General features: G+C 46.3%; 1 protein-coding gene across 1 annotated transcript in view; it reads right to left on the bottom strand.

The window, feature by feature from the left end:
* LOC105492004 (lipoprotein(a)) overlaps positions 1–12,034 on the bottom strand; it is a 302,231-nt gene that overhangs the window by 127,456 nt on the left and 162,741 nt on the right. Inside the window, exons 24-27 of the mRNA XM_071095947.1 lie at positions 10,696–10,855; positions 6,502–6,683; positions 5,136–5,295; positions 942–1,123 (exon numbers count right to left, since the gene is read on the bottom strand). Of these exons, the coding sequence (XP_070952048.1) occupies positions 942–1,123; positions 5,136–5,295; positions 6,502–6,683; positions 10,696–10,855 (684 nt within the window). The remainder of the gene's footprint in view (positions 1–941; positions 1,124–5,135; positions 5,296–6,501; positions 6,684–10,695; positions 10,856–12,034) is intronic.

Genomic DNA, 12,034 nt, shown 5'->3' with positions numbered 1-12,034 from the left:
TGGAAAGTGCGCTCACGAGCAACCACCTTTCTGGGAAACTCTACTGAATGGGGCAGGATCGAGCAAAGGGCACTGCATTTGGCAATGCGGGCTGCAGGTGGTAATCGGCTGTCGGGGACAGAGGCGGGGACAGGTATGTTTCCCTAGACCGTTGTTCATGAAAGCCAAGGCCTTTGGCTTCCGGGCCATGGGGCAGAAAACGGTCCTCTATATCTGACTGAAGGCAACGACACTTTGCTTCTCAGGGATGTGTGCAGGCCAAAAGCTTATTCCTTTGGAGGAGAGAGGGAATCCTCTCGTGCCCCGCATCCTGAATTGCAATAAAGGAGAAGTCTACTACTCTTTCTCTCCAGACCCCTCCCAGGTACAAGTGCCATCACAAAGAGGTTTAAGAACACTGAGAAATCACTCCCTTCAAAGCCTAGGGCTGCAGAGCCTTAGAGCATTGGGAGCTCATGTACTGCTCCACAGACCCAGGGCGATATGGAATTAAGGAAGCCCTGTTAGGTTTCTCGAGGGCGACAGGCTCCAGAGTCATATTTCTCGGAATCGGCAATGCGGAAGATTGCACCCAATGCTGTCTACTTGAAGCAATCCCTGGAAATGCTTCCTGGCTTGGAAAGAGTCACACACCTCAGAGCATGTCACAATAAAAATGTTGGCTAAGACACTGAGATAGTCCGTTTTACAACGAGGTGACTTGTGCAGGCGATCACCCTGGAGGGTTTGGGCCCATCCTAAAGACACAGCCCACCCACGTTGTACCAGAAATCACTCCGCCGACTCCCCCAGAGAGTGCACGCAGGCTTCCCCCTACATGGCAGAACTCAGTCAACACTCGAGCATCCGTGGACCATTGAAAGCTGCCGCACCACTGGGAATTTCCATGGCTTTTCATCCCAGCTTCTAAGCGTGTAGATGTCTGGCCACAGGCTCCTTACCTTGTTCGGAAGGAGCCTCTAGGCTTGGAACCGGGGTGACATTCAGAGGTGCGACGGTAGTCCCTTCTGCGTCTGAGCATTGTGTCAGGTTGCAGTACTCCCACCTGACATTGGGATCCATCGTATAACAATAAGGGGCTGCCACAGGATCTGGATTCCTGCAGTAGTTCCTGATCAAGCCACTGGAAATTCCAAAACGATACATGTCACAAGAGGTGGGACACTATGCACGGGGACGCCACACCCTCTCCTTTGTGCGGCAACATGGTCGTTCCTGGTGCCTTTCTAATATGCCCATTAAAAGTACCATATGATTGCCACAAGCACGAATGGCTCTCAATCACTAATCCTCTCTGCACATTTCTCATACTTAAGAGATTATTACTATTTTTGTAAATCTAAAGGAGCAAACGCTTCCTAGAGACACTGATAATGCATACACGTGGCCACAACATGATCAGACTATTCTCCTTCTACCTTCTGCCCAATCCATCTCTCTGGAATAACTGGTACGCATTTTGACGCCTGTATTGTGCCATTGTTGATTCGCACACAAAGTATCTGTATCTGTCTAGTCTGCGTATCTCTCTCGGTAGGGCTTCATATTCTAAAGTGGGAGTTGCAACTAACATGTAGTTCTTCCGAGAAAACATGGAATCCAGAAGGACAGCCTTTCCAGGTCAACCTTCTCATACTATGTACTCAAAACGGAGTGAAAAGGCTCTACGTTTCACATGGAAACGCCTTGTGCGAATACTACTACGGTCTGTCATTCTCGTATCACGTGGGTCAAGTAGGTTTCTTTCCGCACCACTTCTCAAAGCTGCCCTGGAAAAGTTGCTCCCAGGCAGGATGCAGTATCTCTAGAATGGGTTCCTGGGCAGGACCTTCTCTCTTGCTCTCAATCTATCCTCTGCTGGCCGCAGCCACTCCGGGACTGAGGGAAAGCGGATGAGTTGAAAGAACAGTGGGACCCATGGCATCAAGGAAGACGGCAGGGTAGACTAAGAGATCTGAAGAGGTCGGACAGCTACGGAGGAGCAGAAAGCAATGAAGAAGGGGGCAAAGCAGGGGAGGACTTTGGGCTGCGGGGATCTTGAAGCATTCGCTCTTCCTTATGCCTCCCAAGAACCTTGCTCCAACCTCTCAGTATCCTCACATTCATGACCTGTGGCTGCCTGAGAAAATGGGAAATGTATTCTGGGCCATGGGGATCCAACACTCTCTCTCTAGAGACTCTACAATTGTGACCTAGTCTCAACCTCAGACCCTCCATTCCAGGAAGCTGGTTCAATCAGTAACTGGATGTATAAGAGCCCGAGCTCTTGTAAGACTTCTTTTTCTTCCATGGCTTCCCTCTTTGGAATGCATGGAATATTCTTATTATAACATAAACCTCAGAGGTCAAAACTGCGATTGCCCTAGGATTTGCAATATCCCTTCGAACCCACACAGTAACCTTTTATTAATATTACATACCATCGTGCATGAGGTAAGACACAGTGGTACACTTCCAATTATTACCTGCATGATTTAAGCTACCTGTTCAACCTGTTACCTCTACACATGCTAAATTTAAACATAGTGCTATCATTCTGCTTCAAGCAGTCAACTCTCATTGAAAAAGACATAGAAATTTGATCAAGAAAATATTTTGCCTTTACATCCATCTACATTTGCGAATTGCTGGATTCTACATTATGTGGGCTGCAGAAAGTTCCCTTCTTCTTCTATTCTTCTTCTATCTAATTCCTTCGGGTCACGTCTCTTGTTACATAAGGCTGCTCATTCCAAAGTCTGGCAGTTTCTGGTTGCTTTGTTTGGGGCAGTGCACAATATGCATTTATCCAACAGAGATCGTCATCAAGGCATTTTATTGCTGGATTCAGCATTCGCGGTGATCTCTTCTGGTTCCAGATTATCATTTTAATAATATTCCCTGGCATCCGGCTTCCAGTGTTTCTGCGGTGAACGCATTAGCAATTTGTATCACTGTACTTCTAGGAAGACACAGCTCTTTTTCCTCCACTTTCTCCTGAGATGTTTCTTCGTATTATGCCTGTGCCTTGTTACCTTCAAACTGTGATGTACAGAAGTACGACACACACGGTTTTTTCTGTTTGTTTGTTTGTTTGTTTGTTTCTGAAATTTCCTATTTGATCCCTAGAGGTTCTTGAAACCGTGATTTTGTCAACGTTCTTCATAATTGAAAAGTTATCAACCATCCTTGATTCCGGCACTTGCTTCTACTCCAAACTCCCTTGCTCTTTTCTGTGACTTGCTTCCCACATGCAATAAATCTTTTCATATTTTCCTACGTGTCTGTGAGGCTCGGTTGATTTCGTATTTCACTATTTCTCCAGGAGTGTCCTTGTGTGTGAGAGAAATTGTGAGATTTTGCGTGAGTCCGTGTACGGGTGTGTTTTGAATTTGGGTGTGTGTGTATGTGTGTGTGTGTGTGTAACTGGTTCTGTAGGTTCTGTAGAATTGTGGTTTGGTTAATTTTTTCTTCTGAGATGTCCAACTTGATCAGGTGGCCATGCAGTAATTTATTCATTTAAGACATACTGTTTTTATATTAGTTCTTTAATTTGATTTGGCTATTCTATACTGTTAATTTCTCTTGACATGACATCTGGTTTGTTTCATATTCATTTGTTTAAATATTTGAAATCGGTTGTCATAATGATATGTCAAATTTTCATACAATTCTAATCATTTCTGTCATTTCTGAGCTTGTTTGTATGGCCTGATTTATTTCCTGGTTATGGATCACACGAAATGCTTTCCGACATGTACTCAAAGTTTAAATTTAGGACTCACTCTCGGGGTACCTCATAGCTGAGCCAATTGACTTTCTTGTTTACTTGTAAAGAGACTTGAGATTTCCTCTCACTGGCAGTTCATTGACTTGGAAACCGATTTGATGCTTGGACACTCGCTTTTCAGCTATGCAAGGGGTTGTCTGCAGCTGACTGTATTCTCGGAATATCTTAATACCACCTTTAAATTATGGCTGTTCTGGGGTCTCCACGGAATTCGCAACGTGTTCTGTGAGGACTCTCCCGTCTAGCTGGTAAGAACTCCAGTCTCCCACAGTGCTATGTGATCTCTGTCTTCTTTATTGAGCTTGCTGTTCTCTTGTAGCTGCTGTTCCTCAGTAAATGTTCTTTGCCATACTTTCTTGTGGAACATTTTCTGTGCACATGCAGCGTCATGTCAGGCCAACAACTGGAGGAGACTTCTATGCGTAGTTGTAGAGCTCCTTTCCTCCACAAACCAGGTCTTATTTCTGCCAGACCTAGAAAGTTTTAGCTACCGGAATCATCCCAAACTCCAATCCCTCCGTTACCTTCAGCAAGATGGCTACAGTCTGCTTGGGCTCCATCTCCTTGCTACTCACTGCAGGAAGGCTATCCAGGAAGAAAGCCAAGGCATCTATGGAGTTGAGCTCATCACTGCCCCTCTCTCAATACGCTAGGGCCTCTACCATTTCCTCTCCCACACGGAGAAACCATTTCTCCATGTCTTTTGTAGTCGCTGCTGGCCAAAAAATTGGCCCTGGGGTGCTCAGACCCAGGCTTCTGTCCATCTCCCCATCCCTTTTGCTTTTCAGCATCCGTCTCTTTTCAGCATCACTCTCATCTGCCTTCCTGCCTTGGCTCTTCTCTTGCTGCGAACCCGTATCCCTTCAGGCCACTGGTACTTAAGGCCGAGTGTTTCCCTCCCCCATTGGAGTTTACACAGACGTAGAAAGAGATACATTTACCTGTCCATAAATAAGCACCTATCTTTGCTCATGAGCCCAGACAGAAAAGGCAAACACAACCTTCCCTTCAGGAATTGGAAGTCAGAATAACAGAATTCCAATTGGAAAGTCTTCATTGACCCTTAGTGGGTGTTGTGGAAGGGTAATCTAAGTGTTTGGTCGTTTGCCATTCTGACTTTCTTCATCATGTGATGTCCTCGCCTCCAGATGTCCCTTCTGCTCCATAAAACTAGGAGGAAGGAGAGGCAGCCTAACAGTTCTCTTCTCTCAGACCCGTAGCTCCAAGGCAATCATCCTGAGACATTTTGCTACGCCATCTGCGTCTGACACAAGTTGAGTTCGGAGAACTCAGCTTGAAGCACGTCTCTTCTAACAGAAACTTCAGTTGACCCTTTCTTCTCTTACGGTAAAGAACAAAGACATACCCATTTGGGTAGTTTTCCGGGGTCCGACTATGAGAGTGCGGTGTCATAGATGACCAAGCTTGGCAGGTTCTTCCTGTCACAGTGGTGAAGTATGTGCCTCGATAACTCTGTCCATTACCGTGGTAGCACTCCTGCACCCCAGGCCTTTGCTCAGTCGGTGCTGAAAGGAAAACAGAAGAAATCAAGCTGAGGATCTCTGAGAACAGAGATACATGTGAAACCACTGATGACACAACCAGGAAGGAGTCTATGAGAATTACGACCGTACTCTTTTCCTTATCCGTAGACCGAGGGATGTGAGAAAACCAACCAACAAACCAACACCAAAGCAACAGATTCCTACCATTCTAGAACCGTAGTCAGTTCTTGGAAATATTTCACCTGCAACCTTAGAGAAACAGAACAGATCAGACTGCTCTCCTCATTGGAAAGTGCGCTCACGAGCAACCACCTTTCTGGGAAACTCTACTGAATGGGGCAGGATCGAGCAAAGGGCACTGCATTTGGCAATGCGGGCTGCAGGTGGTAATCGGCTGTCGGGGACAGAGGCGGGGACAGGTATGTTTCCCTAGACCGTTGTTCATGAAAGCCAAGGCCTTTGGCTTCCGGGCCATGGGGCAGAAAACGGTCCTCTATATCTGACTGAAGGCAACGACACTTTGCTTCTCAGGGATGTGTGCAGGCCAAAAGCTTATTCCTTTGGAGGAGAGAGGGAATCCTCTCGTGCCCCGCATCCTGAATTGCAATAAAGGAGAAGTCTACTACTCTTTCTCTCCAGACCCCTCCCAGGTACAAGTGCCATCACAAAGAGGTTTAAGAACACTGAGAAATCACTCCCTTCAAAGCCTAGGGCTGCAGAGCCTTAGAGCATTGGGAGCTCATGTACTGCTCCACAGACCCAGGGCGATATGGAATTAAGGAAGCCCTGTTAGGTTTCTCGAGGGCGACAGGCTCCAGAGTCATATTTCTCGGAATCGGCAATGCGGAAGATTGCACCCAATGCTGTCTACTTGAAGCAATCCCTGGAAATGCTTCCTGGCTTGGAAAGAGTCACACACCTCAGAGCATGTCACAATAAAAATGTTGGCTAAGACACTGAGATAGTCCGTTTTACAACGAGGTGACTTGTGCAGGCGATCACCCTGGAGGGTTTGGGCCCATCCTAAAGACACAGCCCACCCACGTTGTACCAGAAATCACTCCGCCGACTCCCCCAGAGAGTGCACGCAGGCTTCCCCCTACATGGCAGAACTCAGTCAACACTCGAGCATCCGTGGACCATTGAAAGCTGCCGCACCACTGGGAATTTCCATGGCTTTTCATCCCAGCTTCTAAGCGTGTAGATGTCTGGCCACAGGCTCCTTACCTTGTTCGGAAGGAGCCTCTAGGCTTGGAACCGGGGTGACATTCAGAGGTGCGACGGTAGTCCCTTCTGCGTCTGAGCATTGTGTCAGGTTGCAGTACTCCCACCTGACATTGGGATCCATCGTATAACAATAAGGGGCTGCCACAGGATCTGGATTCCTGCAGTAGTTCCTGATCAAGCCACTGGAAATTCCAAAACGATACATGTCACAAGAGGTGGGACACTATGCACGGGGACGCCACACCCTCTCCTTTGTGCGGCAACATGGTCGTTCCTGGTGCCTTTCTAATATGCCCATTAAAAGTACCATATGATTGCCACAAGCACGAATGGCTCTCAATCACTAATCCTCTCTGCACATTTCTCATACTTAAGAGATTATTACTATTTTTGTAAATCTAAAGGAGCAAACGCTTCCTAGAGACACTGATAATGCATACACGTGGCCACAACATGATCAGACTATTCTCCTTCTACCTTCTGCCCAATCCATCTCTCTGGAATAACTGGTACGCATTTTGACGCCTGTATTGTGCCATTGTTGATTCGCACACAAAGTATCTGTATCTGTCTAGTCTGCGTATCTCTCTCGGTAGGGCTTCATATTCTAAAGTGGGAGTTGCAACTAACATGTAGTTCTTCCGAGAAAACATGGAATCCAGAAGGACAGCCTTTCCAGGTCAACCTTCTCATACTATGTACTCAAAACGGAGTGAAAAGGCTCTACGTTTCACATGGAAACGCCTTGTGCGAATACTACTACGGTCTGTCATTCTCGTATCACGTGGGTCAAGTAGGTTTCTTTCCGCACCACTTCTCAAAGCTGCCCTGGAAAAGTTGCTCCCAGGCAGGATGCAGTATCTCTAGAATGGGTTCCTGGGCAGGACCTTCTCTCTTGCTCTCAATCTATCCTCTGCTGGCCGCAGCCACTCCGGGACTGAGGGAAAGCGGATGAGTTGAAAGAACAGTGGGACCCATGGCATCAAGGAAGACGGCAGGGTAGACTAAGAGATCTGAAGAGGTCGGACAGCTACGGAGGAGCAGAAAGCAATGAAGAAGGGGGCAAAGCAGGGGAGGACTTTGGGCTGCGGGGATCTTGAAGCATTCGCTCTTCCTTATGCCTCCCAAGAACCTTGCTCCAACCTCTCAGTATCCTCACATTCATGACCTGTGGCTGCCTGAGAAAATGGGAAATGTATTCTGGGCCATGGGGATCCAACACTCTCTCTCTAGAGACTCTACAATTGTGACCTAGTCTCAACCTCAGACCCTCCATTCCAGGAAGCTGGTTCAATCAGTAACTGGATGTATAAGAGCCCGAGCTCTTGTAAGACTTCTTTTTCTTCCATGGCTTCCCTCTTTGGAATGCATGGAATATTCTTATTATAACATAAACCTCAGAGGTCAAAACTGCGATTGCTCTAGGATTTGCAATATCCCTTCGAACCCACACAGTAACCTTTTATTAATATTACATACCATCGTGCATGAGGTAAGACACAGTGGTACACTTCCAATTATTACCTGCATGATTTAAGCTACCTGTTCAACCTGTTACCTCTACACATGCTAAACTTAAACATAGTGCTATCATTCTGCTTCAAGCAGTCAACTCTCATTGAAAAAGACATAGAAATTTGATCAAGAAAATATTTTGCCTTTACATCCATCTACATTTGCGAATTGCTGGATTCTACATTATGTGGGCTGCAGAAAGTTCCCTTCTTCTTCTATTCTTCTTCTATCTAATTCCTTCGGGTCACGTCTCTTGTTACATAAGGCTGCTCATTCCAAAGTCTGGCAGTTTCTGGTTGCTTTGTTTGGGGCAGTGCACAATATGCATTTATCCAACAGAGATCGTCATCAAGGCATTTTATTGCTGGATTCAGCATTCGCGGTGATCTCTTCTGGTTCCAGATTATCATTTTAATAATATTCCCTGGCATCCGGCTTCCAGTGTTTCTGCGGTGAACGCATTAGCAATTTGTATCACTGTACTTCTAGGAAGACACAGCTCTTTTTCCTCCACTTTCTCCTGAGATGTTTCTTCGTATTATGCCTGTGCCTTGTTACCTTCAAACTGTGATGTACAGAAGTACGACACACACGGTTTTTTCTGTTTGTTTGTTTGTTTGTTTGTTTCTGAAATTTCCTATTTGATCCCTAGAGGTTCTTGAAACCGTGATTTTGTCAACGTTCTTCATAATTGAAAAGTTATCAACCATCCTTGATTCCGGCACTTGCTTCTACTCCAAACTCCCTTGCTCTTTTCTGTGACTTGCTTCCCACATGCAATAAATCTTTTCATATTTTCCTACGTGTCTGTGAGGCTCGGTTGATTTCGTATTTCACTATTTCTCCAGGAGTGTCCTTGTGTGTGAGAGAAATTGTGAGATTTTGCGTGAGTCCGTGTACGGGTGTGTTTTGAATTTGGGTGTGTGTGTATGTGTGTGTGTGTGTGTAACTGGTTCTGTAGGTTCTGTAGAATTGTGGTTTGGTTAATTTTTTCTTCTGAGATGTCCAACTTGATCAGGTGGCCATGCAGTAATTTATTCATTTAAGACATACTGTTTTTATATTAGTTCTTTAATTTGATTTGGCTATTCTATACTGTTAATTTCTCTTGACATGACATCTGGTTTGTTTCATATTCATTTGTTTAAATATTTGAAATCGGTTGTCATAATGATATGTCAAATTTTCATACAATTCTAATCATTTCTGTCATTTCTGAGCTTGTTTGTATGGCCTGATTTATTTCCTGGTTATGGATCACACGAAATGCTTTCCGACATGTACTCAAAGTTTAAATTTAGGACTCACTCTCGGGGTACCTCATAGCTGAGCCAATTGACTTTCTTGTTTACTTGTAAAGAGACTTGAGATTTCCTCTCACTGGCAGTTCATTGACTTGGAAACCGATTTGATGCTTGGACACTCGCTTTTCAGCTATGCAAGGGGTTGTCTGCAGCTGACTGTATTCTCGGAATATCTTAATACCACCTTTAAATTATGGCTGTTCTGGGGTCTCCACGGAATTCGCAACGTGTTCTGTGAGGACTCTCCCGTCTAGCTGGTAAGAACTCCAGTCTCCCACAGTGCTATGTGATCTCTGTCTTCTTTATTGAGCTTGCTGTTCTCTTGTAGCTGCTGTTCCTCAGTAAATGTTCTTTGCCATACTTTCTTGTGGAACATTTTCTGTGCACATGCAGCGTCATGTCAGGCCAACAACTGGAGGAGACTTCTATGCGTAGTTGTAGAGCTCCTTTCCTCCACAAACCAGGTCTTATTTCTGCCAGACCTAGAAAGTTTTAGCTACCGGAATCATCCCAAACTCCAATCCCTCCGTTACCTTCAGCAAGATGGCTACAGTCTGCTTGGGCTCCATCTCCTTGCTACTCACTGCAGGAAGGCTATCCAGGAAGAAAGCCAAGGCATCTATGGAGTTGAGCTCATCACTGCCCCTCTCTCAATACGCTAGGGCCTCTACCATTTCCTCTCCCACACGGAGAAACCATTTCTCCATGTCTTTTGTAGTCGCTGCTGGCCAAAAAATTGGCCCTGGGGTGCTCAGACCCAGGCTTCTGTCCATCTCCCCATCCCTTTTGCTTTTCAGCATCCGTCTCTTTTCAGCATCACTCTCATCTGCCTTCCTGCCTTGGCTCTTCTCTTGCTGCGAACCCGTATCCCTTCAGGCCACTGGTACTTAAGGCCGAGTGTTTCCCTCCCCCATTGGAGTTTACACAGACGTAGAAAGAGATACATTTACCTGTCCATAAATAAGCACCTATCTTTGCTCATGAGCCCAGACAGAAAAGGCAAACACAACCTTCCCTTCAGGAATTGGAAGTCAGAATAACAGAATTCCAATTGGAAAGTCTTCATTGACCCTTAGTGGGTGTTGTGGAAGGGTAATCTAAGTGTTTGGTCGTTTGCCATTCTGACTTTCTTCATCATGTGATGTCCTCGCCTCCAGATGTCCCTTCTGCTCCATAAAACTAGGAGGAAGGAGAGGCAGCCTAACAGTTCTCTTCTCTCAGACCCGTAGCTCCAAGGCAATCATCCTGAGACATTTTGCTACGCCATCTGCGTCTGACACAAGTTGAGTTCGGAGAACTCAGCTTGAAGCACGTCTCTTCTAACAGAAACTTCAGTTGACCCTTTCTTCTCTTACGGTAAAGAACAAAGACATACCCATTTGGGTAGTTTTCCGGGGTCCGACTATGAGAGTGCGGTGTCATAGATGACCAAGCTTGGCAGGTTCTTCCTGTCACAGTGGTGAAGTATGTGCCTCGATAACTCTGTCCATTACCGTGGTAGCACTCCTGCACCCCAGGCCTTTGCTCAGTCGGTGCTGAAAGGAAAACAGAAGAAATCAAGCTGAGGATCTCTGAGAACAGAGATACATGTGAAACCACTGATGACACAACCAGGAAGGAGTCTATGAGAATTACGACCGTACTCTTTTCCTTATCCGTAGACCGAGGGATGTGAGAAAACCAACCAACAAACCAACACCAAAGCAACAGATTCCTACCATTCTAGAACCGTAGTCAGTTCTTGGAAATATTTCACCTGCAACCTTAGAGAAACAGAACAGATCAGACTGCTCTCCTCATTGGAAAGTGCGCTCACGAGCAACCACCTTTCTGGGAAACTCTACTGAATGGGGCAGGATCGAGCAAAGGGCACTGCATTTGGCAATGCGGGCTGCAGGTGGTAATCGGCTGTCGGGGACAGAGGCGGGGACAGGTATGTTTCCCTAGACCGTTGTTCATGAAAGCCAAGGCCTTTGGCTTCCGGGCCATGGGGCAGAAAACGGTCCTCTATATCTGACTGAAGGCAACGACACTTTGCTTCTCAGGGATGTGTGCAGGCCAAAAGCTTATTCCTTTGGAGGAGAGAGGGAATCCTCTCGTGCCCCGCATCCTGAATTGCAATAAAGGAGAAGTCTACTACTCTTTCTCTCCAGACCCCTCCCAGGTACAAGTGCCATCACAAAGAGGTTTAAGAACACTGAGAAATCACTCCCTTCAAAGCCTAGGGCTGCAGAGCCTTAGAGCATTGGGAGCTCATGTACTGCTCCACAGACCCAGGGCGATATGGAATTAAGGAAGCCCTGTTAGGTTTCTCGAGGGCGACAGGCTCCAGAGTCATATTTCTCGGAATCGGCAATGCGGAAGATTGCACCCAATGCTGTCTACTTGAAGCAATCCCTGGAAATGCTTCCTGGCTTGGAAAGAGTCACACACCTCAGAGCATGTCACAATAAAAATGTTGGCTAAGACACTGAGATAGTCCGTTTTACAACGAGGTGACTTGTGCAGGCGATCACCCTGGAGGGTTTGGGCCCATCCTAAAGACACAGCCCACCCACGTTGTACCAGAAATCACTCCGCCGACTCCCCCAGAGAGTGCACGCAGGCTTCCCCCTACATGGCAGAACTCAGTCAACACTCGAGCATCCGTGGACCATTGAAAGCTGCCGCACCACTGGGAATTTCCATGGCTTTTCATCCCAGCTTCTAAGCGT

The sequence above is a fragment of the Macaca nemestrina genome, chromosome 5, assembly GCF_043159975.1.
Source record: "Macaca nemestrina isolate mMacNem1 chromosome 5, mMacNem.hap1, whole genome shotgun sequence".
NCBI lineage: Eukaryota > Metazoa > Chordata > Mammalia > Primates > Cercopithecidae > Macaca > Macaca nemestrina.
This window is presented reverse-complemented; position numbering and strand designations above follow the sequence as displayed.